The following is a 27,368-nucleotide window of genomic DNA, read 5'->3' on the forward strand; positions in this document are numbered from 1 at the left end:
TGTGCTACATCTATATTGTCTAATAGTGTAGCCATTAGTCACAGGTGGCTATTGAACACTTAAAATATGGTTAATGCAACTAAGATACAGAATTCTTTGGAGTGATGCAGAGTTAGAGCTATACCTTATAGAAGACGACATGACAGGAGCTGTGGCTTTTACGAAAAAAATGCAGCTGTGGGCTTCCCTGGTGGCACAGTGGTTAAGAATCCACCTGCCAATGCAGGGGACACGGGTTCGAGCCCTGATCTGGGAAGATCCCACATGCCACGGAGCAACTAAGCCCGTGCACTACAACTACTGAGCCTGCGCTCTAGAGCCCGCGTGCCACAACTACTGAAGCCCATGCGCCTAGAGCCCGTGCTCCACAACAAGAGAAGCCACCGCAATGAGAAGCCCGCGCACCGCAACAAAGAGTAGCCCTCGCTCACTGCAACTAGAGAAAGCCCACGCACAGCAACAAAGACCCAACACAGCCAAAAATAAATAAATTTATAAAAAATAAAAGAATGCAGCTGCTGCCAACTTGCAGACTGGTAGGGGAAACACCTGGAATACTCTGACTCACTGTCCAACCATCCCTCTCTGGTACCTCTGACTGATGGAACTCACCAAACACCAGAGAACAAGTAAACTCATTGATGCAATTCATAAAGGTTGGCCTCCTGGGACACAGAACATAGTGAAGGGTGGAGTAGATCTGGAGCAAAACATTTTCATACCGTGTACAAAATGAGCTGAGAAATCAAATGTTTGGTTTATTAGCACTTATAAATCTAAATAAATATGGAACCGTTGGTAAAAAATGGAACAAAACCATGTGTCAATAAAGTTGTACAAATGTGTCTTATTAAAGCTATCACAGAGTTCTCTGCTGCACTAAATGGCACAATGCTTTAATCAAACTGCAACTGGGTTCATTTCAGGTTTCATACATGAAGAATGAGGTCAATACCATGTCCCTTCACCTATATTCAACCTTGTATTCTTACCAAGGATCTGTGTAAAACTTCTTCCAAGGTCCCATCTAAAATCACAAAGCCTGGGAGTGGGAAAATTTTCACTTGACTTAGGCTAAAGGTCATTGTAACTCAATAAATGGATATGGGAGGAAGACCAGTAAACTAGATACAGGGATCCAAAGGCCCCCAATTCCTACTCTAAGACTGTATGACCACTCTCTTCAGATAGGCCTATTTATGTTTTATTTTTGTACCATCTCTTTGAATGTTGGTGTGTGTTTAAACAACTTTTTTCTTTCTGCACTGAACAGCGGCGCTAACAAGAAGAAAACAAAAACAAAAAAAGGAGCGGGAACAGGGGAGTGGTAATATCTATAGCCAGAGTCAAATACTATTTTGGAAAGCTTTATTGTCTACTTTAGTAGGTCCTGAATATATCACAAGTCCAGTCCTTACTGCCTAGCACTTAAGGAAAAAAGGTCTAATGTCACTGTACAGGGGTTGAAGTAGGTACCAAAGGAAAAGCAGTTCCCACCACCTCCAAGGAGCAGGAGCTGTTGCTCTTCAGGAAGGAGGATGCTGGTATGATTGTGTAACATTAACGGCCATGGCACACATGTTGTGTCAATCTGATACTCGAAGCTCAGTCCTGTAGACAAATCAATAACAGTCACTCCAGGAACTGAGGAGGAATGAATCCAGACCCCTCCGACCAACAAAAGCTTCCCATTGACCACATGAGCTGTGTGGGAGTACCTTGGGGTAATGGGAGGCTGGATGGCTATTGATTCCCAGATGAATCCACAAGAGATTGGTTTCAGAAAGTATACAGAGCTCAGCGGCTCCTCAGAAGCACCCAGACCTCCAGCAATGAGGGCTCCCCCTTGACAGCTGCAGGCACTGTGGGAATGCCGACCTTCAGGTACTTCTCCCTCCACTGGGATCCTGACCCAAGCCATTGTCCCCACATGTAGGAAATGCCAGTCACTTAGTACGGGTTCTGCCACACTGCGGCCCCCATACACAAACAAATATCTCTGATTCTCATAGGACACTTCTGTTGTTGAATGGCGCCAACGTGACAAAGTGGAATCTTCTTCTGGGCCGACATTTGTGACTGTGACATTTAGGTCCTCAGGGTTATTACCCTCGCTCTTGCAAAAAAGAAGTTGGAGAATCCCCAAGGCTGGAGTTACTGGGGACAGTCTCCCTCCCAGAACCAGAACCTGGGTATCTGAAAGTCTTGTCATGGTGTGATAAAGGCGTCCATCCCACTGAGCTCCAGTCCCCCAACTGCATAATTGGTTGCCTTTCCATTCAAAGTCACAGTATCTTGAAAGCAAGTGAAACTTTCTCACTCGGCAATGTCGCCCCTCCTGCTCTCCAAATCCGCCAGCACTGAGAATAAGACCTGGGCTCAAAAGGACCGAGGCGTGGCCATATCTCTTAAGGTCTGGGCCCTGGCTATTACCAGTGACTACACTGGCAGGGAAGACTCCTGAAGGGGAAGCAGGATCTATCCGAGGAAACGTCTCTGAGGGTGGAAACACCAGAGTTTGGGAGAGGGCGTCTCCCCGAGAAGCGGCCAGAATGAAATAGTGGGCGCACTTCAGATGCCACTCCTCAAACTCGTCAAAAGTTTCGAGATTTTCCACGCGCCGGCGTTCTTCTGCAGGAAGAAAGCAGCGATAGAACTCATTCATGTCCATTGCACGGCAGGTGGTCCAGCCGGCCTGAAGGAAGCGCTGCTGCTGGGCTTCCGCGTCGGGAAAGCGGTCCAGGCCATGCAGGGGAGAATTCAGCTGCCGAAAATGTTGCTGCATGAACTCGCCAAAGGCGTCACGCGGCCTCATCTGCTCGTAGACGACGAAAAGGGCATTAGAAAAACGCTGGGCGGCCCAGGCGATGAGGGCCGCGGCATCATCCGGCTCGAGGTAGGTCAGCACGGCCTCAGCCAGGAGCAGAGTCGGTGCGGCTGCATCAAGGCCCGCGGTGGCCAGGGCGTGGTCCAATCGCTGCAGCTGCCGCAGGTCCAAGCCCAGGATGCGGTAGTCCGAGCTCTCAAAGCACAATGTGTACCCGGGGTCCCCGCTCTGGAAAGGCCCAGTTAACGCGCACAGTTCCGGCGTATCTCGAATCCTCTGCGCTTTGCGCTGTGCCACGTCCGGAAAATCTACCTCCCAGACGGCAGCCCGGGTCAGGCGGCCCGCAGTTTTGAGGCGAAAATACAGCGAGTCAGAGCCAGCGCCGAGCGACAGGATCTGGGCGCGAGGCGTGCCGGGGGCCGCGCACGTCCCCTTCAGGAAGGCGCGCACGCAGTGCCACACGGCGCGTGCGCGGACGTAGTAGCCGCGGTGGATGAGCGGCGCGCGGCGCGCGGTCCCTAGAACTAGCAAGGCGGCGAAGGTGTCGTGCACGTACCCGCGTGCGGCCAGGGAGGTCTTGCTGAGGGCGCTGCTGTCGTTGGTGCTCTGCACTGCCCCGGCCCGACGCTCGCGGCTCCGCGGGCCCATGGTCAGGGAAGTCAGGAGCGACGGTCCGTCCCGGCGGTGAGCTGCCCTTTCGTTTCCCAGTAGCCACCTCGCGGACTCTGTACGGAAAAATCAACCCCCCCGCACCCCGCTCCGTGACGCCTCTTCCTTGGACAGGTGTGCGTCACTTCCGGGAAGAGCGCACCTCGCCAATCAGGATTGAGGAGGCTGCTGCTGGTGCTGACATTCGGCTGTGATTGACATTTCTTTGATTCTCTGGGACTGCGGTTTCGCGGCAAGACTGACGGCTGGGGCTTATTGTGGACACGTGGACTGTGTCAGGGAAGCGCGGGTTATCACTTTTCAACAAGCCTTCCTGTCTGAAGTGAAAATTTAAGCTGTCATAAGTTGACTCAACTGTTGACAAAAATCTTTAAAAGGTGAGTGTGGGGACTGACAACCAGAGCTCCTTGGAGGGCAGGGTCTGCCTTGAGTGTCCGGTAGGGGCAAAGCAGGGTTAGAACCACTGACTTTGCTGGGCAAGGAGAAGGGGTCGCTCCTCGGATGCTAACTACGAGTACTTACTAAGAGATCCCGTTTAAATCTGAAAACAAGCCAGTGAGGCCAGGTGCAAAATGAAAAAACCTTTACAGAAGTTGTGACTCACCCAATCAGTGTTTCCCCACAGATGTACACTATTGATTCCCTTGTATTCCCGGCTCTGTACTAAGCTGACAATAAGTAAACCACTCAGCCTCTTGTTTCTCAGCTGAAAAATGACATTCCCCTCCACGTTCAAAGTTCTGTTTTCTAGGACAAAGTTGAATATGTCTGTGGAAGAGGGAATCATGGAAGAGAGGTGATTATTCCCTCTGATACGGTCTGAGTCTTGGAGGTTTAAAATAATCAAGTTTCTAATTTGGGTATTTGGGAGTCGTCACCCGTAGGAAATCTCTTGCAGAGATATTTATGGGATTTGTAACTTATTAATTGGGATTTGGTGACTGAGATGGAGAAGGAAATCAGGATGACTATAAGTATGGTTACGTTGAAGCAGCATAGCATAATGGTGAAGGGCATGAGTTTTGGAGTCCAGCCAATTTGGATTTGGATACTGGAACTGTGTCGTTTAGATCTGGTGTTTAAGAGCTCTTAATGACTTTAGGGAGAGCAATTTCTGTGGAGTAGTAAGGGCAGAATCCATGCTATAATGAATGGGAGATAAGTAAATGGAGGCAGCTCAAGTTTAGCTCAGAAGGAAAGAAGAGACAGGGCAGTAGTTAAAGAGGAATGGGGGATAAAAGAAAGTTTGTTTTTATTTTTATTTTTTTTAAGGTGGAAGCAAGTACTGTACTTACCTGGTGGTTCCCTGAGGGAAATAAGCAACTGGAGAGAGAGAGGTTGATGAACAGAAAAGTGAGAAGATTAGTGGAGTAATGACTTGGAATAGATAGGAAGGAATGGGATCCTGGGCACAAATTAGTCTTGGGGACAGGAGAATGAATCCTCTTTCTCTGATGCATGAGGGAGGAAGGGGTATAGATAAAGATAAATTTAAGTGTGAGGGAAAGCAGAGAGAAATAGAGGGAATTCATGTCTGAAGACTTTCGTTGTCTCTAAAGGTAGTGACTGAGTTGTAAAGTTCAGCCTGAGGCAGCTGGGTCTATGGAACGCTTGAGGAGTTTGGAATTGGAATGAGAGAAGGACTCCCCTGAGCTTGCTGGACTTTGAGATAGTCATTTCTAAAATGAGGGGATTAAGTGCTGCTTTGTGTGGTGTTTCAGGGTTTATCAGGGGTCAAAGAGAAAAAAAAAAAAGTTGTAGGACTTTGAAAAAAAATATACTGTGCTGTAGAAATGAATTTTTATATGACAAGTTAGTAAAATGTACATGATATATTAGAAATACTACTTTTTTGGTAAAGAACAGATCAAGAAAAGTGATTCAAGAAGAAAGAGAGTGGAGCAAAATTTGTGATTTGGGTGCCTTACAGTTGTTTTCCGGTTATTTGTTAAAAATCTATATTTTCTTATGTAAAATGAGACAGTGGTACCTCATGGGTTGTTATGAGAATCAAGTAAAATTACCATCCAAGACATTTAGCAGAATGCCTGGCTCATACTAAGTGCTTAATAAATAGTAACAAGTGTTTTTATTATCCTGGGTTCCCTTTTGGGGCCAGGGGTGGAGGGCGGGGAGGAAAAAAGTTCTCTAGGACAGTGGTCCCCAAACTTTTTGGCACCAGGGACTGGTTTTGTGGAAGACAATTTTTCCACAGGGGTGAGGGGGTGGGATGGTTTCGGGATGATTCAAGCGCATTACATTTATTGTGCACTTTATTTCTATTATTATTACATTGTAATATATAATGAAATAATTATACTCACCATAATGCTGACAGGAGGCGGAGCTCAGGCTGTAATGCGAGCGATGGGGAGCGGCTGTAATGCGAGCGATGGGGAGCGGCTGTAAATACAGATGAAGCTTCTTCGCTTGCTCACCCACCGCTCACCTCCTGCTGTGTGGTCCGGTTCCTAACAGGCCACGGACCAATACTGGTCCGTGGCCCGGGGGTTGGGGACCCCTGCTCCAGGAGAACAGGAGACCTGGTTCTGGCCCTGCTCTAACTTGATGAAATATTAGTACAGATGTAGAAAGATCTTATCTCAATGTGTTGCTGTTTGGCACATCACTCTCACCCCACCTGCTTCTCTGATCCATGCCAAAGCCAGCCCAGGCAAATTGAATCTGACAGGGCATGGAATTGTTGATAGCAATAGCTTAGGTAATGATCAGTGGAACAATTTTTAAAAATGTGTAAAAACTGTGCTTGCTTTGGTGGCTTTCAAATTTCCATAGGTTAACATTGTAGCTATTGGGTCAGTAAATTTACTCATAACTAGTTAAGGGGCAATCTGGAGGGTGGTTCCCCCCCGCCCCACCGCAGGAAACTTTTTTTTTTTTTAACATCTTTATTGGAGTATAATTGCTCTACGATGGTGTGTTAGCTTCCGCTCCATAACAAAGTGAATCAGTCACACATATACATATGCTCCCATATCTCTTCCCTCCTACGTCTCCCTCCCTCCCACCCTCCCCATCCCACCCCCCCAGGTGGTCACAAAGCACCGAGCTGATCTCCCTGTGCTATGCGGCTGCTTCCCACCCGCTATCCATTCCACATTTGGTAGTGTATATATGTCCATGCCACTCTCTCACCCTGTCACATCCCACCCCTCTCCCTCCCCATATCCTGAAGTCCATTCTCTAGTAGGTCTGTGTCTTTATTCCCGTCTTGCCACTAGGTTCTTCATGACCTTTTTTTTTCCCTTAGATTCCATATATATGTGTTAGCATATGGTATTTGTTTTTCTCTTTCTGACTTACTTCACTCTGTATGACAGACTCTAACTCCATCCACCTCACTACAAATACCTCCATTTCATTTCTTTTTATGGCTGAGTAATATTCCATTGTATATATGTGCCACATCTTCTTTATCCATTCATCCGATGATGGACACTTAGATTGCTTCCATGTCCTGGCTATTGTAAATAGAGCTGCAATGAACATTTTGGTACATGACTCTTTTTGAATTATGGTTTTCTCAGGGTATATGCCCAGTAGTGGGATTGCTGGGTCGTATGGTAGTTCTATTTTTAGTTTTTTAAGGAACTGGAGGGTGGTTTGAAATGTGCCACAAAATCAGGTCAGGATCCTAGAGTAGGACTGAAAATTTATATGAAAAGTTAGCCATCTGTAACATTTGTTAACAGGCTGCTATGTAAAACGTCTTAAATGCTTTTTCAGGCTGTCATTCTGTTGTCTAAATGTAAAAGTTCTTCCCTCTCGTAATTCATACTCATAAAGCTGTTTTGCAAGGTTTCTAAAAAGTTATTTAATTATTTTATGAACAATTCTGTAAAATAATGTGTTAATTATTTTAATTGATTTATTAAAAGTAATAAGTGAATTAATTATCTAAATTTATTACTTAAATTTTAATTTATTAAAATTATTTCAAAAAGTAATCAGGTATTACATGCAAGTTGTAAAACCTTCAAATTGCACAAAAATTATAAGGTAGGTAAAAATAAAATTCTGTCCCTTGACCTTTGCCACTTCCAACCCACTTTCTAGTGGGAACAGTTTTCTATGTATCCTTTCATACCTATTTTAGGAATAAAGATATATATAAATAAGAGTGTGTGTGTGTATACACACATGCTTTGTTTATAAATGTCATCTTTGTAAACAATGTTTTTTGCAACTTACTTTTTGGAAATAACACTATATTATAGAAGTCTTTCCATATAGTCATAGATATTCAGTTGGATGGATATACACTTAATTTAACCGGTACCCTACTGATGGACATGTAGGTTGTTTCCAATTTTTTGCTATTATAAATAATGCTACAAGAAGTGTATTTGTATGTATCCTATAAGATACAGGATAAATTCCTAAAAGTATAATTATTGGGTCAAAAAGTATGTGGGTTTGTGTATGTGTGTGTGTGAGTGTTGCCAAACCTTCCAAAAATATCATACCAAGTTCTGCTCCCACCAGAACTTTTACTCTCACCTTCACCCATATTGGGTATTCTTCTGAGCTTCACATTTTTTTCTGAATAATTTTACAAGTTAAGTCTTCCACATGAACTTTAAAAATCAATTTCTAAGGAATAATTTTGGGAATATTTTGATTAACATTTACTTTATAGGTCAGTTTATGACAAATTGACTTTACTATGTCAAGGTATGTTTTTCTGTGTTAATGACATCTCTTATGTACTTCAGTAGAGATATTAAACATATTGATTAAATAGTCTATCTTTTTTCATTTGTTACTATTAAGCACTTTGGCATTCTATTGAAATTCTATTGAAATTTATCTCATACTGAGTTAGCCTTTCTGTGGATTTCTATGGCTCTGTCTAGATCTCTACAAACTATTTTCTTAATTGCCCATTTTAATATCTTGGTAACTTATTTAACCCTCTCAGTATCAATTTAGTGATTTTTAATGTGGTAAAAATATTTATTTTGCAAGCTTACGGGGAGGATTATAGATAATATTATTAAAAGTGCTTGCCACTTAACTGGTAGGCTCTGAATGGAAGCTGCTATTCTTATCAACATCATCATCATTAATATCCGAGGACCCTACTTTGAAAATCACTAAATTTCACTTGGAATTTTGTCTTAATTTATAAGCCACCTTCAGAGGTAAAGGGAAATTAGGATTTATTTATCACCTACAAAATGCTGGGCACTGTGCTAGGTGTGAAACTGCACTCCTTCTCGGGTGGGACTCAAACCCACAGGCTGGGGCTCGAACCCACCTGCACCTCTGATTGGGACTTGAACCCATGATCCCTGACTTAGGAGGGACTCGAACCCACTGTCTTTTTTTTTTTGGCTGCGTTGTGTCTTCGTTGCGGTGCGCGGGCTTCTCATTGCGGTGGCTTCTCTTGTTGCGGAGCACGGGCTCTAGGCTTCAGTAGTTGTGGCGCATGGGCTCAGTAGTTCCCGCTGTCTTTTAATTGAAACTGCTCTCCTGGTGTCAGGACTTACTGAAACTCAGGTACTTTTCTCTCCGCACAGAAAGAATTCATTGAGAGGGAAAGTGGCAGGCAAAGAGTGAGTTTATTTTTTTATTTTTAGGCTGCGCCTGCACGGCATGCAGGATCTTAATTCCCCCACCAGGGATCAAACCTGAGCCCTGTGCAGTGGAAGCGCCGAGTGCTAACCACTGGACTGCCAGGGAATTCCCAAACAGTGAGTTTATTAGCATGGGATGCTTGTAAGAAATGCAAGCGGGCAGGGGAGAAGGCTCTGCCCCAGGACTGAGAGGGCTTCATTTTTATAAACAAAAGAAAATTGGGGAGGGGAAGACCACCTTCTTCCTCATTCTTGGGCAGACGTCAAGGCTTACATCATTATTTCCTCCTTTGGCCCTGTAGGGTTTAACCAGGACTGTCATGCTGCTATTTAAATCATATGTATATTAGCAAAAAGGTGGTAACATATACTAAAATATGGTGATTAATCTCAGGTTTCAGTATAATGTCCCCTTTCACCTAGTTTGTTTCCCTGTGTTTCTGTCTTGGCTACACACAGAAATGCTACTCTTTAAGGACTATTAACTCCCTGACTTCATGTAACAAGATTCAGACCCAGTATCCATTGTCTTGTGTTTTAACTATCAGGGTTTGTGGCTTGAGTGTGTCTGATGCTTGGATGCACCTGCTCTTCCTTCAAGGTAGATTGTTGCTAGGTTACTGGCTTCTTTTTTTGAGTGGTCATTAGCTTACTCCCAAACTCCCTTGAAATTCCCTTTCTGTCTTTAATCCTTTAGTGGGATTTTTAAAGTAACTGTTTAATTATCCTACTCTATCCCTATCAGGTGCTAGGGAGGTAGTATAAGCCATAGTCCCTGTTCTTAGGAAGTTTATATAGTCTGGTGAGGAAGAAAGACAAGTAAATCAGTGATTGAGATAGTGTGATAAAGTGCTGAGTTAAAGGTAGTCACTGGATTATATGGGAACATAGAAGAGGGGAATTTAAAGTACTTTATTAATCCTCACAGCTACTCTGCATTTTTATCGAATTTTTATCCCATTTTTACAAATAAAGAAACTGAAGCCATGGGGTTAAAAGTGACTAAGGCCACACAGCTACTTAAGAGCAGAACTGGTAAAAGGATTAACCTAGGTCCATCCGGCTCCAATGCCTCTTCCTTTATATATTTTAAATAGTTCAAAAATGTAAACTTTTGGACCCAAAATAGGTCTTAACAAATTTCTAGTTTTAGAAGTAGTTTTATAGAAAGTGCTAATAGGTAAAGGAATATACCCTACTAAATTTCAGATTTTAATCCACTGCTTACCAACTTGAGGGCTTTTCTTATTTCTTGTTCAGGTTGTTGGCTCACTTAAGTTAGCTTTGGAGTAGCTTTTGTCTTTAGAGGAATAAATTAACAAAACCTGTTTCTTTGCTTTTGCATCAACATCTGAAAATGTTCACATTCGTTTAAATAGGTGAAGCTGAGCCCAGAACTATGTATACTGTTTATCTTAACAAAATGGGTGGAAGTGAAGCAATCTGAAGGAAATTCAAGACCACAGAACTTACTGACTGAACCACATTGTACTGTTCATGCCAAGAATAAGTGTTTGGAGAAAGACACTTGCTATTCTGCTAAATCGTGATGGAGGCAGAAGAACAACAGCCATGGAAGACAGCCTTTTACTCAAAATTACCTAAAGTGGTGAGAATTCAACCACGGAATCTGGAGTGTTGCTAATTATAATGACTTCTGTGTTGTTTCTTTTCACAAAAGACAAGTACATTTTATAGGTAGAATTTGTAAACTTTGTACATTTTGAAAGTTATATAGCTACATCTAGTAGGCAGTTTGCCTGGTACAGACTACAAACATCAAGCACCTGGTATGATGCTATGAATGTAGTGGACTTGAGAAGTTTTTACTGATTGTATTCTTATTTTAGGAACTTCATGCCCACTTGAATGGATCCATTAGTTCCAATACCATAAAGAAATTAATAGCCAAGAAGCCAGGTCTTAAAATCCACTATCAGATGACTATGATTGACAAGGGGAAGAAAAGAACTTTAGAAGAGTGAGTTTGGGGAGATTGTGGACATACTTCTTTTTTTCTCTATTTTGCAATTGTAAATAGTTATGTAAGGATTCAGATTTTTGTAGTTAAAGGAATAGGGTAGCCATTTGGTATGGAGAGTATAACTTGACATACAGCATTTTTTCCCAACTGTCAGACTGTTGACAGTATTTTTAGTGATTTGTATTGTTTGTGAAGTTACACTATATTGTAATATTCTTTAGACTTGAAAATATAGACTTGTTGGTTTTTTTCCCCAGTTTCCTGCTACCACTTGGGGTAGGGGTTGGGGGGGTGGAGAAGGGAAACTATTATTTCCCACTTAAAAGTAACATATGATTTTCAGTCATTTGATTATCCCTCCAGATCAATGTAATTTTTGAAAAACCTATTCTCTAGTTCTTTATAAATATATGATTACTATTAGCCTAAAATCAGTTAATTTAGTGAAGTTTTTGATGACTAAAGTACGTTAAAACTTTTCACGTTGCAGATGTTTCCAGATGTTTCAGATTATTCATCAGCTTACTACTAGCCCTGAAGATATTCTAATGGTGAGGAATGAAGTAATTTTTAGACTGGTTTAAAAATTAGTAAGTAATTGATGCCCTTCTTTTGTTGCACATGACCTTTTGCTGTCATCAAGAATCTGATGAAAAGTGTTTTCTGCTTTTTTTATGGTAACTCTTTTAAAAAATAATATAAGACATTTGCCTAAGAGCTAATATCAAAAGATACGTCCATTATAAAAGATACGAGGAAAGAGCCAAGATCAGAATCTTCTATTAGGTAGTGGATAATGTGGAGGAGAAAATCTTATCCTGTTTTAGATATATATATATGAAATATCTGACCATAGACTTTACATGTATTGCTTGGGATACTTTGAACTGCCCCTGGGTGGACATTATAGAGAATGAAGAAGTTCAAGAGGTGCTTACAGATTGAATGATTAATCCCCAGGGAAATTGTGCCTTCCCTCTGGGGATGAAGGGCTAGAGGACTCCACTGTGTTGCCTTAACTGAAGCTCTGTGATACTAGAGTCTGATATGGCAGACTGGCTTCTGTATATTGATCTGACCAGGTTGGCATTTTTAAATATTCTCTTTGTAATTGGAGAGAAGCAGAATCCTATCAGTGTTCTTAACCCTTAGAAAAAATGCAAAGTAAGACGTGTAACCTGTGTTTCTGGAGAGGTGACTTTTGATTGGTCAAGAAAGAGTTTTCCTCCTTGTCTGAGACTGATCCTCATGATAGTTATTAAGTAAATTAATCACCTTTTGGAAGAGGGTTAACTCGAAAAGTTTAGATCAACAAAAGTTGACTGAGTGCCCACAATGTTCCAAGCACCCTGCTAAAGACTGGGAGATATAAAGATAGATCAGCATGGTTCCTGCCCCTCAGGAATCTACAGTCAGGCTGGAGAGACAGATCCATAAGAGGATAAATCCAACATCATGAGGTAAGCTCTGTGTTACAGACATGCACAGGGATTTATAGGAACCCAAGGGAGCATTGTCTAATCAGCCACTCAACAGGTACCATTGAACCCTGCTAGGAATGTCCACCACAGGAGGCTGTGTCTCACTTTCTGTTGTTGAGTGTAACAGAGCAAACCTGATAAAATTTTAGATTCTGAGAGCTCCATGGGTATCATATGCCATGCTCATTGTTTCATTCCTTCCAAAGTTGGTAAAAAGCTTTATTAAAATGAGGCGAGGAATTAAGATTCTGTAGCATTTGACTTAGTGCTACTTAGGCAAACACCTGTAGGTGGTCGAGAGGATGACAGTGAGATGCCCCAGAGAGTGAAATTAATAACATTTACATATAATAAATGAATCATGTGTGGGAGTAAGCCAAGAGATTGTTTACAGATGTGGGACTGAGTGGGGATCACTTAACAGTCAAGTCATGGCGACTGGGTGTAATCTCAAAGAGACAGGATTGAAATGTGACTGAAATAATATTAACTATTGCATGTGCCAGACACTATACTCAAGATGACTTTCTGAGGTGGGCATTTTTTTTTTAACATCTTTATTGGAGTATAATTGCTTTACAATGGTGTGTTAGTTTCTGCTTTATAACAAAGTGAATCAGCTATACATATACATATATCCCCATATCTCCTCCCTCTTGCGTCTCCCTCCCACCCTCCCTATCGAGGTGGGCATTTTTATTGTTCCCTTTTTGCAGATGAAAAAAACTGACGCCTAAAGAGGTTAAGTGTAACTTGTTCAAGGTCACTCACTGCGAGTAAGTGGCAGAATTGACTATTTTGTCCGATTCCAGAGCCCATGTTCTTTCTCGTTCAAGATGTGCAGTCTTACCATCCTTGGAGTAAGCGGAAACTTAACTAATTGTGATGGATTCTATCTGAAGAAAGTACTTGAGTAGATGTTCTCAGTCCAGCACATAGGAGAGGAAAGCCCAAAGAGCCAAGAGTTGCCCTCGGTACCTGTTGCTGCATGGAGCAGAAAGGGCTGAATCTGGCCAACACGGATAGGGACCCTAGGGAAGTGTTCTTGGATGTGAGCTAGAGATGATTCCACAGGCCTTAATGTGGCCTAGAGAAATCTTCCTCCCATTGCTCTCAATCAGTATTTGCCAGCAACCTTCTGTTGTTCTATTTGGTTTCACACGTACCTCACCATCAAGAAAGGGGGTGCCCTGGATAGTAGATAGGATCGCTTCACACCCTCACTTCCACCCTCGTTGGCAATTCATACATTACAAATAGGCTTCTGCATTAGTCTCCTGTGAGCTGGGGTAGGGTGGGTTGCCCTCTCTGGGTCTGCTTAGTTCTGGAGCAATGATAAGATGTGCGTTCCTCAACCTGCAGAGATGAGGCCGGTGCTCTGGTGGTGGCAGTGGCAGCATCATGGGGTTCCTGAGACAGCAGTGCTATGGGGTCCAGTGCCTGTGACGATGCTGCAGAGGCTGCAGGGTTCTGCTCAGTGGTGGAGGAAGCAGTGGTGTCTTGCTTGGTCCGGGGGTGTCACGTGATTTTGAATGCTTTTGTGTTGTCCTGAGCTGTGTAATCTCTGAGGCTGATTCTCCAGACCTCCTGGTGAATCCGAGCCACCCGTTATATTCATGTTATAATAAATTCCTTTTTTGGCTTTAGTGTAAAGAAAAAAGATGAGGCCCAGATCTTGGATTGCAATGAATCCACCAAGGCGGGGCCACCCAGTTAGGCACCGTCCGCGCAACCAGCCAGCCTTGTTCCTTGGCCAGGACGTCGCACCTGCATGCCCACGTGCACGTGGTCAAAGCAGGTTAAGAGTAGGATACCAGCTGTAAGGACTAACTAGGGCTGGTTGTCACAGCATTTCGAACTTGGTCCTTTTTTCGTCTAGATTTGGTATATTTTAGGGTTGATGGCAATGAAGGAAAACATGCCTTCAGCCTTTAGATATCATTTATCTTGGTGATTTAGTAATTTTTGGATTGTTGAGTTTTGTGCTAGATTGGATACAGTTTTACTCAAATTTATCACCCATTTTCTTTGTCTAAGAAGAATCTTCCTAAGTACTTCTGGGGGAAATTTAACCCTGCCTGAAAAAATTCTTGAAAAATACAACTTATCCCTAAATAACTTGAATAAGAATCTTAAGCCATGACTTTAAATGGTACATCAGTACTACCTAATCATTTTAGTTGCTTATTTCCATATGTAATGAAATTTCTAATAGTATACACTCATAGGTGGTTTTACTGGTTTTAGTTTTGCCTCTGTTTTATCAGTCTGCTGTTGATTAGCAAATAGAGAAATGGTTAAAAGGAGAGAAGAGAAACAAAAGGTGTGGGTGACGTGCAGATTTGGATTTCATGTGAGTATGGGGGGGTAAGGGGAGCTATTGGAAATGTGGTAGTTTTGTCACAGCCTCCACTAGGGGTGTGACAAAGCAGGTCATCCTCACCATGTGGGAGGCTCCCAACACTCCTTGCAAATCAAATTTAATGCATGAAATAAAGCTGTAGCACGTGGCATTTTCATTGGGACGCTTACACTAACATCAATATTGCATACATTGCCTTTATTATCAGGTCACGAAAGATGTCATTAAAGAATTTGCAGACGATGGTGTCAAGTACCTGGAACTAAGGAGCACACCCAGAGAAAATGCTACAGGTAGAATCTAACTACTTCTCAGCAGATGTCTATCTTTTTTCTCATGTGCTTTGATGATGCATGTGTTTGCAAGTTGAGACTATGAAGTATTTACTTTTACACTATTGTAAAAGTAGGGTCAGTGGTCCAAATCTTCTGATGTACATTAATGATGTATGTTATTAATGAGTGAGTTATTCTTAACTTAAAAAAATCAGGTCAGGTATTATCTGTTGAAGGGAAATAAAAAGACCTGCAAACATTTTGTTTGTTCTTATTTTTCTCACTCTGAGAAAAGAACACTTTTTCCTTATAGTTGCATTGTTTTAAATAAATGCTAGTTCGAGTTCCCTGCATCAAGGCACTTGTGAGACAATGAGTGGATGCAGAATCACATTTCATGACAATCACTGAAATGAAGGTTATTGAGTCACTTCTCAGGGGCTGATGGTATCTTAGGCCAGGAGCAAGCTGTGATGTGGCAAAACCTCTCTGGATGGAGATGAGTGGATCTGGATGTGATCTGGAGAAATTTCCTGGGACCCTCTTTCCATAAGAGCAGCATCAGGAGATATTCTATGGTACCCTTGGGTCCTCCTTAGCACTTTGTCTGTGACCTAAAGAGGCCCTACCAGATCATCTTGCACCCTGATATGTGTAGCCCAGCATTGTTCAGGGGGTAAAATTTTTGAAACTACATATAGTAAAGTAAGTGCTGAAATGAGACAAGCAGAAGATTCTTTTTTTTTTTTTTAAATTTATATTGGAGTGTAGTTGATTTATAATGTGTTAGTTTCTGCTGTACAGCAAAGTGAATCAGTTATACATACATATATATCCACTCTTTTTTAGATTCTTTTCCCATACAGGTTATTACAGAGTACTGAGTAGAGTTCCATGTGCTATACAGTAGGTCCTTATTAGTTATCTGTTTTATGTATAGTGGTGTGTATATGTCAATCCCAATCTCCTGATTTATTCCTCCCCCTGAGCAGAAGATTCTTATCTCACATTTTTAAACTGTAGGATCAGTTCCAAGTTATACTGGTGAGGATAGTGAAAGGGAAGGAAAGAAGAAACCTGCCAATTATTAGGGCTAGTTGACTCTTCAAAGGGAGATTCAAAGGGGAATGTCACCTTAAGTATGCAGCAATAGGGGGATAGTTAAATAAAGGTTAATGGAATATTTGGCAACCATTAAAAATATATGCAAAGACACTTTAATCACGTGAAGACATGCTCAGAATACAGCGTTAAATGAAGGAAGAGGATACATATATACCTAGTAGCATCTCATCTATTCAAAACTATATATATATATATATATATATATATATATATATATATATGTTTACACATATACACACACTTAGAAAAACAGCCAGTGGTTATCTCTGAGTGGTGGGATTACAGGTTATTTTTATTTTTCTTCTTTATAATTGTCTGTGTTTTTTCTAGAGATTTTCCACTAAATGTAAACATTTTATAACTGGGGTATGAGAGTATTTTAGAGTAGGTTGTTCTGGAGAGTGCTTTTTCAGAACCCCACAGAAGAGGAGGACTTGAGCACCTGAACTTGAAAGAACGTCTCTGGTGCCCTGGATGAGAAACACTGAGTCTGAGCAGGGTTGAGGGAAAAGGAAACCAAGAGAGGATTTTTTCCTGGACAAGCAGGAAAACATTCTGCTAGTAGAGAAAAAATTTTCTGGCATTTTTTTTTTTTAAGGACAGGCCTTAGAAAAGGGCTTTTTTTTTTTTTTCTGGCCACACTACGCACATGGGGATTTAGTTCCCCAACCAGGGATCAAACCCATGCCCCCTGCAGTGGAAGCACGGAGTCCTAACCACTGGATCACCAGGGAATTCCCAGAAAAGGGCTTTTGTTATTCTTGTTTTGTTAAAACAAGCATTTAAATTTTTATAGCAATTTGTGAGAGTAGTTTTTTTGGGTTTTTTTTTTATTGATTATTTATTTATTTATTTTTGGCTGTGTTGGGTCTTCGTTGCTGTGCGCAGGCTTTCTCTAGTTGCAGTGAGCGGGGGCTACTCTTCGTTGCGGTGCGCGGGCTTCTCATTGCGGTGGCTTCTCTTGTTGTGGAGCACGGGTTCTAGGTGTGTGGGCTTCAGTAGTGGTGGCTCGCAGGCTCAGTAGTTGTGGCACACGGGCTTAGTTGCTCCACAGCATGTGGGATCTTCCCAGACCAGGGCTCGAACCCATGTGCCCTGCATTGTCAGGCGGATTCTTAACCACTGCGCCACCAGGGAAGTCCCGAGAATAATTTTATGTCTGTTGAATTTGAGAATAATTTTTAAACAAGCTTGAATTTTACGTCTTTTTTTAAAATTTCGTTTTTCTAGTATTTCATTTTTTTTCAATTTTATTAAAGCATAAATGGTATTTACTAAAATGTATCCATAACTCATCTTTAACCATACCCATATCACACATAAAGTGAAAATGTATTTGTTCATATAGGGATGCTAATGTTGAAGGATGAAGTAGTTGATGATCTCTTTAAAAGTGTTTTATTTGTGTCCTTTCCAGGAATGACTAAAAAGACTTATGTGGAATCTGTACTTGAGGGTATAAAACAGTCCAAACAAGAAAACATAGACATTGATGTTAGGTAAGAAGCATTGTACCTTAGTGGTCACCATTTAAAATACTAGAATGTGAAAAACTTACTCTTTTGAGCCTGAGTATAGTGGATTTTTATAAATCAACCAATAACCGATTTTTATCTTTTAATAAAAAACAGAGTCAAGAACCTTGTTGTTTAAAGTTGAGAATGCAATTCTGAATTTTTTCATATGGCAGTAAAGTTCTGAGTCCTGTTGCTCTTGTGAAGTCTGGCTTCCCCTGGCTCTTCAGTGAAAATCCAGACTTCTTACTATGGCCTGCAAGGTCCCACGTGGCTGCCTTTCTTACTTCAACAGCCTCATCTGGACCACTGGTCACTTATCACGCACTGGCCCGCCCTCTGTTCCTCAAGTAGGCCAAGACTGTCCCACGTCAGCACCTTTGTACTTCCTGTTACTTTTGCCTAGAACACACCTCCACTGTATCCTCGCATGGCTGGCTTCTCATTATTCAGGTCTCAATGTGGCTGTCACTTCCTCAGAGGGGCCTTCCTTGACCACCTTATCTAAAGTGCCTCCCCACATCTTCTAGTCACCCCGTTTATTTCCTTTATGGCACTCTTCTTAACAAGATCAGAAGTCTTCTTGTTTTATTTGTATATACACACTCACCCGCTAGAGTGTAAATTCAGTGAGGCCAGGGCCCTTGTCTTTTGATTCACCACTACCCCAACAGTACTTAGAACAGAGCTGGCACATAATTAGGGCTCAGTAAGTCCTTGAAGGAAGAAAGGAAGAAAGCTAACTGTATAGTTTCTGGCTATAAAATATCTCAAAATTAAGCTTAACTGGACTAATACCCCAATTAAAAAAAAAAAACAGGCAAAAGACAAGAGAATTCAGAAAAGAAGACATACAAATGGCCAATAAATGTATAGAAAACTATTTAACTTCACTAATCAAATAATTTTAAAAAGAAATATTACAATGCCATTTCATTTCAGGCACCCCCCTCCCCAAAAAGAGTACTAACCAGTGTTTGTGAACTTACACACTGCTGGTGAGCATATGTAATTAATAAAACCTCTCTAAAGAGGTAGTAAGATCTATAAAAATAATTTCCCTCTTGATCCAGTAACTGTTCTAGAAATGTATCTTAAGGAAATAGATTGATAAATGTTAAGATTCTTCACAGTAGTGTTATTTATAACAAAAAGTAGAAAACATCCTACCTAAAATGTCCAACAATCAGAGGACAATTACCTTATGTTATATTCATATGATTTATATTGTTTTCTAACATTATTTAATGGCAGGGGAAATTGTTAAGTGGAAAAAAAAAAGACTGCATTTTATATATAGTTGATCCAAATTTTGTAAATAAATATATGCTGGAGGGATTTCTTTATTTTGTGAATAAATAGATAAACTAATAAATGCTGGAGGAAAATTACACAATATTAACAGGGGTTCTCTGGGTATTCGATTCCTTGTAGGAATCCAGCTAATGTATGAAGAATGAATTTGTATCAGCTATTGGATACATGTTAGAATTAGAATATTACCAATCTTGTAACCCTTAATGAAATAAGGGATCTAAGCCTCCTGATGAAAGAACCATCACCACCTATGAAATCCTCTTGCCTCAATATTGAATCTGATCTGATTAAGCCTCTAGACTAGATCCAGTTTCCAATTCATAGGAAATACAAGAGACAGGAGAACATGTTATCAACATGGGGATTCAATCAGCAAAATCACATGTGGGAAACTTTATAGGAAAAATGATGTGGTTTCTTCAACAAATAAATTCAAGAAAAGAGGCCGGGGGGAGGTGTGAGGTAGAGGGTGGAGGGATGGGGGAAGTGGCTATAGATTAAAAGAGACTTGAGACACATTGACCAACACAATGTGTGGACCTTAGTTGGATTCTGAATCAAACTGTAAAAAACAAATACATGAACAAAAAAACAGGAGATAGTTAGAACTTTGAACACTAACTAGATATTTGGTGCTATTTAGGAATTTATGTCTCATTCCTTATGGCAAAGTAAGATGTCAAGTCAGTCAGGCTGTACTTTTCCAGTAAGATGTATTCCATGTAGCCTGCCATACCTCTCTGGCCATACTCAAGAGTTGTCTTTTTCATCTACACAATCAATACTCATTTTCAGCTGTGTTTTTCTTGTATCAAAGGTATTTGATATCAGTCGACAGAAGAGGTGGCCCTTCAGTAGCCAAGGAGACTGTTAAACTTGCTGAAGAGTTCTTCCTTTCTACTGAGGATACAGTTCTTGGCCTTGACCTCAGTGGAGACCCTACTGTAAGTTATTTTTCCAAAATACATTTTATTTCTAAAAGGTAGAATCGGTTTGTGGGATGAGGATTAGCTTGGAGCATCCTGCTTTCTCCAGAGGTCCAGCAGACTCTCTGTGTGGATGAAGCCCTATCCTGCCCTGGATGACCAGAACGTCTATAGCAACTGCTCTCAGACAGGGTGAAATAATTAAGCCCCCTAAAAAAAGAGAAAAAGATTTGCATGACAATATGATTATTTTATTTTGGTTCACAGCTAGTACCATTCTACTGGAGAAGTTAATTTATTAACATGTAATCCATGTCTAATGCTTAATTATGGCTAGGGCTTAATTGTCTCACAGAAGCCCCAGTTGAGAAAGGCTGGTCTAGAGCTTCTTGGTCAGATTCAAGCAGGGTGCCTCAGCTGTGGCACTACTGACATTTGGGGCCAAAGAATTCTTTGTTGTAGGAGGGTGCCCTGTACATTATAAGATGTTTAGCAGCGTCCCTGGCCTCTACCCGATAGACACCAGCACCCTCTTAGTTGTGACAACCAAAAATGTTTGTAGACATTACCAAATGTCCCCTGGAGGGCAGAATCACCCCAGTTGAAAACCATTGAATTAGAGAGTCCTGTGAACCTGGTTCTTACGGCTTTGTCAAAACCTGGGCTGTTCTGGCCTTGTTTCATCCTTCCATTTGATGGAAGCTTTCTTTACTAATCATGCTGGTTCCTGAATCAGGTGAGTTCTCCTTCTTAGCTTTATATATCTAGATATCCTTCCAAAAGTAAAATTTGGTGACTGTTACATCGAGCTTAGCTGATTGTCATCAGGTTCACTGATACTTAAGATTCTTGAGGGCAAGGACTGTGTCTGTGCCAGCTTTGAATTCTCTAACATGTCTAGCACACTATAGACTTTATAAACAAAATGTGCAAATAAGTCCATCTGCTGTTTTTTTTCTGCCATTATTTTATTTCTTTTTTTATTGAGACAGAGTACCCAGTTCTTCAGTTTGCCTATACTCATACATCCTCATTTTAACTTTTGTCTTCAAGGCAGGACAAGCAAAAGACTTCTTGGAACCTCTTTTAGAAGCTAAAAAATCAGGTCTGAAGTTGGCATTGCATCTTTCAGAGGTAAATAATATTGTAAAATTAGGCTGGAGAGGGTAGATTACAATGGAAAATAATTAATGGAAAATAATAATCATTTGTACATGGCTAAAGGTAGACCTGGCTTGGGAAAACATTTTTAGAAAGAGAAAGTAGAAATATTTTTGTGTAAATTATAATGATAAAGGCATAACTTGCTCTAGTCCCTCACGTTGCTGTTTCTATGTTTTTGTGGTTCCTGGGGTTGGCTGTTGACGTGCACTACGGTTGTGTCCTTAAAACAGCTTAATTGACAGCTTGCTAGAGAAAATGCATGAATTTATATCAGCAGCCTTGTTATCGGCAAGCTGACACTGAGAAAAGCATGAGTTTGTCTCACCTGTCCTTGCAGGGAAGGGACCAGAATGTGTCACATACACTGGCAAGAAAGGACGTAGCTCATCATCATTTTATAAGGCTCAGCAGAAGATCAAGTGCCCCTGTGGCCCCAGCTCCTTGGCAGCATGAGTACAGTGCAGATAATGCACAGAGAGTAGCTGGAGAACAGTCACTTTCTTAATCAGCACATCCCTGTGAGGCAAGCAAGGGACTCTCCTGGACTTTTCCCCATTTTACAGACGGATTTACTTTCTACCTCAGTACTTCTACCTATTTCTTTTTTTCTTTTTTTAACATACAAAAAGCTGTACATAATTATACAACTTGATGAATTTGGATTTGTTTTTTTTTTAATTTATTTATTTGTTTTTATTTTTGGCTGCCTTGGGTCTTTGTTGCTGCGCGTGGGCTTTTCTCCAGTTGTGGTGTGCGGGCTTCTCATTGGTGGCTTCTCTAGTTGCAGAGCACGGGCTCTAGGCGCGCAGGCTTCAGTAGTTGTGGCACGCGGGCTCAGTAGTTGTGGCTCATGAGCTCTAGAGCACAGGCTCAGTAGTTGTGGAATATGGGCTTAGTTGCTCTGTGGCATGTGGAATCTTCCCAGACCAGGGCTCGAACCCATGTCCCCTGCATTGGCAGGCGGATTCTTAACCACTGCGCCACCAGGGAAGCCCCTAGATTTGTTTCTTGAATGCAGGAAATAATACTTCGTCTACTTACCTCGCATGATTATTTCGAGAATTAAGGTCATGATTTAAGGACTAGGGAAAAAATTGGAGCTTCGTGTCAGTACTGGCTGATTTTCATGTCTACAAGCAGAGAGTCAGTAATCTAGTGGCAGAACTTAAAATCTAGAATCCATGTTTCCACACTCTGACCAAAAGATCTTTCATGTGTAGGACACCCTCTAGTTGACCAAACTGATGCCAGATTGAAGTCATTGGTCAGGATAACAGAACAGCCAGCATGAGGCCAGTTACCTCTGGCCTTTGTGCACAGCATCAGAACCTGCTCTTTGCCTTAATTTCTGTGGCTTTTCTTGTTTGGTCCATTGGATATAAAACATTTCATTTCAACATGTTATGGTCATTTGTCTTTTAGGCTATCTAGGAGATGAAGAGCACAGCCAGACATTTTCATGGTGGTTGTGGTTTGCACTTAGCTAGCTTTGTCAAGATAGAACATGAGCACACTGTATGTGGATGGAGTCTGGGCCCCGGAGTCAGATGGAGCCAGGTTTCACCCTTATCTCCACCATTCATAGCTCTGTGAGCCTGGACAGCTTTTCTTTAAAATGCTTTATATTTTTAACTACAAAAGTTATTTGTATCTGAAGAAAATCCACGTGTAGAGAAATAGTGTAAAGTAGAAGTAAAGAAATAAAAAATGAAAGGTTCCCTTCAGTTCTGCTCCTGAGTTGATCCTATTAACAGTTTTGTTATTTATATATATATTTTCTATCCCTTTCTGTAATATGTATGAAGACATATACACAACATAGAACACACATAGGCATATAGAGTTGTGAGATTTTGTTTTTGAAAATTACTTTTTCTTAGTTTTGATTTCTTCATCTTAATACTTTGTATGATTCTTGTGAGGTTTAAAGGAGAATGTGTGTGAAAAGGCTATTGACTCCATAGTTACTATCATCAAAATGAATCTAGAAGAATATTGGGAAATAAATGGGAAGATAAAAGGCAAAGAAGAGAGCTGGAAGGTCTAAGTGGTTCAGCTTTCCAGAATGTCTGCATTACCTTCCCAGAGGGACAAAATACCTGGCTATAGAAAAAAGTACTTTTAAGAACCACTGAAAGAGGTTATTGATGCCCTCTTTCCCCTTTTTTTGAGATTCCAAACCAAAAAAAAGAAACACAAGTACTCCTGGACCTGCTTCCTGACCGAATCGGGCATGGCACATTTCTCAACTCCTTGGAGGGAGGATCCCTGGATCTGGTGGACTTTGTGAGGCAACACCAGATACCGCTCGGTAAGGCTTAAGGCTCTAGGTCCTCCAGGCAACTCACTGTCCCTTCCTCCCCAGCCCCCAGGTTGCAACCCATATGTAGAGAAGCACTGTTCTAAATATATAAATATCATTTAGAAGTTAAGTGATGCTTTCTCAGCCTTATTTAAGTAACGGGAAGTTTTAGCTCCCATTAGAGTATAAGCTCCATGAGAGCAGGGCCCTTATCTGTCTTGTTCACTGCCACATTCCCCAGTTCCTGGAACCAGGTATTATATTGAGGGAATAAGGGTCGTCTAGTATTTTGGAATGACTTTAACCAATTTACGTATGTTATGAAAATGTATAACATTTATTTAAAAATTAAGACTTATGCAAGATTCCAAGTATATTTTTATATGTCTGTTAACCATCACACACTTGCTCGTCTGCATGTGTATACCTGGAGCTTTTTTTATTTTTAATTAATTTATTTTATTTATTTTTTTTATTTTTCATTGCTAGTGTAGAGAAATACAGTTGATTTTTTTATATTTATCATGTGTTATGTGACATTGCTGAACTTACTTATTCACCATTACTTTGTAGAATAAGAGTGATGAGAGCTGACATCTCTCCTTGTTCCCTATCTTAGGGAAAAGCATTCAATCTGTCGCTATTAAGTGTAATGTTAGCTGTAGGGTTTTAATTTTTATTTATTTTTTTGGCTGCGCTAGGTCTTCCTTGCAACTCGTGGGCTTCTCTAGTTGTGGCACGTGGGTTTAGTTGCCCTGCGGCATGTGGGATCTTAGTTCCCCAACCAGGGATTCGACCGCGTCCCCTGCATTGGAAGGCAGATTCTTAACCACTGGACCACCAGGGAAGTCCCCCCTGGAGCTATTTTTATTTAACAACAAATACTGATGAAGTGCCTACTCTGTTCCAGTCACTGTTCAAATTGCTGGGAATACAGCAGTAAACAAAACAGACAATGTTTCTTTCTCAAGGGACTTATATTCTAGCATAGGTAAGAGAGACAGTAAGCAAATACACAAGAAAATATCAGTGTTAAGTTCTTTGAAGACAATTAAACAGGCCGGTAGAATAGTGATGAGATAACCACTTTTGATTGGATAGTTGGGGAAGGCCTTTCTGATGAGGGAAAGAAGCAGTTGGCTGAAAACCTCTTTACTGAATGATGAATTCACTGAACTTACAAATTTAACAATTTGCAGTAACACCTGTGTGGGTGTGTTTTTTAACTAACATAGAGTTTTTCAGCAATTCACAATGGGTGAGATTTCTTTTCTTTTTACTAAGGAAATGTTTAAACCTCTACAAAAGTAGAGGATCTTGGAAACCACTTGCATAGTGATCTTACTTGGTGTGGTGGCCCAGCTCTGCTCTCAGCAGTGGCAGGTTGGGTTTGCCATTGCTGGGACTGAGTGGCCCTATGTTGCAGCCGCCTTACTCAGTGGAGCAGATGCCATCAATCAAGTCAGTGACGTATTTTACTCTGGCTGGGGAGCCGGGCACAGCTTTTCAAGGCAGGAGTTTTATAATCATAGAAGTCGTTCTTAAGATGGACTTGCAGCAGGCAGTGAATGGATGGTTGTCTGAGTAAAGGAGTTTAGAGGTTTTCTTTGAAGCCATAGAAGTCCATTTCTGCTCTTGGCTTTTTATAATACTGTAACCCTCGACAGTGCTACCATTTTCTTACCTTTACTTTAGCTCCCACTGTAAGACCAGGAAGAAGTGCAGCAACCCTTCAAAGATTCCTTCTGCTAACTTATCACGATACTTCCCTGCCTTCTTCATGGTGACTGGCTTATCACACCCCTCTTTCCTCTCCTTCTTTGGTAAAAGAAAGGGAGAAGCACAGGGCTGTGAAGGGGATGTTAATTCCCTGCCATGAGCTGCAGCACATAGTTCCCACACAACTACACTCATTGAACTACAAATTTTCACATGTAAGAAAAGGTCAGTTTTGTAAAATAATGAACTACTAGAAATTAGCATAGTTTGGAAAGATTTCTCATGTATCTACTTGATGAACAGTGAATGAGTCTACTAATCTGCTTTTAATAAGAGGCTTCTTCCTTTCCCCTCTTCATCTAGAACTCTGTTTGACCTCGAACGTCAAAAGTCAGACAGCTCCATCTTATAACCAGCATCATTTTGGATTCTGGTACAGCATTGTCCATCCTGCCGTGATCTGTGTAAGGTGTTTTGTTGTGAGGTATTTTGCTCCTCTTTAGTCCCTGAGTTGCCATAGGTCAGACATTCACTACCTAGCTGGCTGCCTTGTACACCTTGGGGGTGATGCCCAAGTGGAGGAGTGAGAGGAGGTTGGGGCTTGAGAGGCTGCAAAGGGCCAGCGTGACTCTGGTTTGGCTCTACGGGGAAAGGTCCTGGACAGTACCTGGGGGAACAACAACAATACTGATGCCCAGCACCCAGCCCTTGCGATTTGGCTTTAATTGATCTGGGGTGAGTCCTGGGCACAGATACATTTTAAAAGCTCCCTCGGTGATTTAAACATGCAGCCGTGGTTGAGAGCCACTGCCCTGGCGTTTTATTTTTTGTTTTTAAAAAGGATAAAAAAGCCTGTTCAGTCATAGATATGCATGGATACATTTATAGGCCCCTGTTTAAATTCTTAAAAGAAGCATGGTAAATAGGAAAGTACTCTAAACGAAAGCTGTTGTTTTTTAAAAAATCATTTCCTTATTCATTTTGAAACTTTCTTGCTTATGTTGGCAGACCGATGATAAGGGTGTTTTTGCAACACACCTTTCTCAAGAGTACCAGCTGGCAGCTGAAACATTTCACTTGACCCAGTCTCAGGTGTGGGATCTGTCTTATGAATCCATCAGCTACATCTTTGCTTCTGACAGCACCAAGTCTGATCTGAGGAAGAAGTGGAATCATCTGAAGCCAAAAGTGTTCCATTTTTAAGCTGTAATGAGGTGAACTACTTTCCAGTATGTATTACAACCTAGATCTCCCTGCTGTATCCCACTTAGTAAGCTGTCCACTGCTCCCTCCCCTGGAAGCATAGCAGCCAAGTGCCGTGGGCTCCAACACTAGCACCTTACTCATGGCGGATGCCCAGTAAGTCTCTCTTAAACTGACTGGCAGGCTCTGAGGTCGTCCATGGCTTACCTCCATGCCGCTTACAGGAAGGGACTTGAAAGTTGCTGCTCACTGAACTCCCCATTCCAGCAGTGATTTTGACTTAACAGTCCTTCATTAGTGATCATGAAACTTCAAGAAAATCAAAGTAGGTTCTCATCAGGAAAAGTTTTGGAATTACTAGTCTAAATAAGGTAAAGAGAGAAGGAAAAACAGATTGTCGCCAAAACCTTTAAGCCATCTAGCTTGTGATGACAGCTCTGTATTTTGTTGTGCTTACTCTAATCGGACTCCCTTCACTTAAGTATTCCCCAGAACTGTGGACTCCAGGCTACACTGCATACCATGGATTTTTGTGAATCCCAGTAGCCAGGGTTAATCTCCTTTGGGTGGGTGACCCTAAGTGACAGATAAAGCTAGCTTCTGAGATCTGCCTTTGCCCTTCTCATGATTAATCCTCCTGGAGTCAAGATACATTTTAGATTTTGAATCGAATAATGGAGGGAGAATTGATCCATTCTTATGTTCATATCTCATCTTCCCTCCCCTACGTGGTTACCATAAAAATAATTCTCTACAGAGTTGACAAGACGGCCTCTATACTCAGGTTACAGTAAAAGAGAAATGGCAGTGCTCTCTCTCTCTCCCTCTGTATATATATACGAATGTATGTATATATGTGTGTGTGTGTGTGTGTGTGTAAGTTCTGTGGCATTGGCCATA

General features: G+C 41.3%; 2 protein-coding genes across 6 annotated transcripts; one reads left to right on the top strand and one right to left on the bottom strand.

The window, feature by feature from the left end:
* Window positions 1-1,079: 1,079 nt before the first annotated feature.
* Window positions 1,080-3,475, bottom strand: LCMT2 (leucine carboxyl methyltransferase 2). Its single transcript, XM_068550408.1, has one exon. It carries the CDS (start codon window positions 3,473-3,475, stop codon window positions 1,415-1,417), a length of 2,061 nt encoding a protein of 686 aa, XP_068406509.1. The 3' UTR covers window positions 1,080-1,414.
* A 40-nt stretch (window positions 3,476-3,515) lies between these two features.
* MAPDA (N6-Methyl-AMP deaminase) lies at window positions 3,516-27,074 on the top strand. 5 transcript variants are annotated; one of them, XM_068550436.1, is made up of 11 exons: window positions 3,516-3,873; window positions 10,476-10,705; window positions 10,947-11,077; window positions 11,571-11,631; window positions 15,132-15,216; window positions 17,741-17,822; window positions 19,972-20,098; window positions 21,134-21,214; window positions 23,417-23,555; window positions 25,629-25,749; window positions 26,274-27,074. In XM_068550436.1, exons 2-11 carry the CDS (start codon window positions 10,646-10,648, stop codon window positions 26,344-26,346), a joined length of 960 nt encoding a protein of 319 aa, XP_068406537.1. In that variant the 5' UTR covers window positions 3,516-3,873; window positions 10,476-10,645; the 3' UTR covers window positions 26,347-27,074. The 5 variants fall into 5 exon arrangements, with proteins under 5 accessions (XP_068406537.1, XP_068406523.1, XP_068406542.1 ...); XM_068550422.1 differs by having other exon boundaries at window positions 25,629-25,729; XM_068550427.1 differs by lacking the exon at window positions 3,516-3,873 and adding an exon at window positions 9,164-9,213 and having other exon boundaries at window positions 25,629-25,729.
* The last annotated feature ends 294 nt before the right edge of the window (window positions 27,075-27,368 follow it).

This window comes from Eschrichtius robustus, chromosome 1 (assembly GCF_028021215.1).
Source record: "Eschrichtius robustus isolate mEscRob2 chromosome 1, mEscRob2.pri, whole genome shotgun sequence".
In the NCBI taxonomy this organism is placed as follows: Eukaryota; Metazoa; Chordata; class Mammalia; order Artiodactyla; family Eschrichtiidae; genus Eschrichtius; species Eschrichtius robustus.

What these genes read in the sequence shown, in the direction of transcription:
- LCMT2 (XM_068550408.1), bottom strand. Translation starts at nt 3,475, where the DNA reads ATGGGCCCGCGGAGCCGCGAGCGTCGGGCCGGGGCAGTGCAGAGCACC.
- MAPDA (XM_068550422.1), top strand. Translation starts at nt 10,646, where the DNA reads ATGGAGGCAGAAGAACAACAGCCATGGAAGACAGCCTTTTACTCAAAA. An exon ending in AAGAAAAGAACTTTAGAAGA is followed by an intron (nt 11,078 to 11,570) that starts GTGAGTTTGGGG and finishes TTCACGTTGCAG; the next exon opens with ATGTTTCCAGATGTTTCAGA. An exon ending in ACCTCAGTGGAGACCCTACT is followed by an intron (nt 20,099 to 21,133) that starts GTAAGTTATTTT and finishes TTTGTCTTCAAG; the next exon opens with GCAGGACAAGCAAAAGACTT.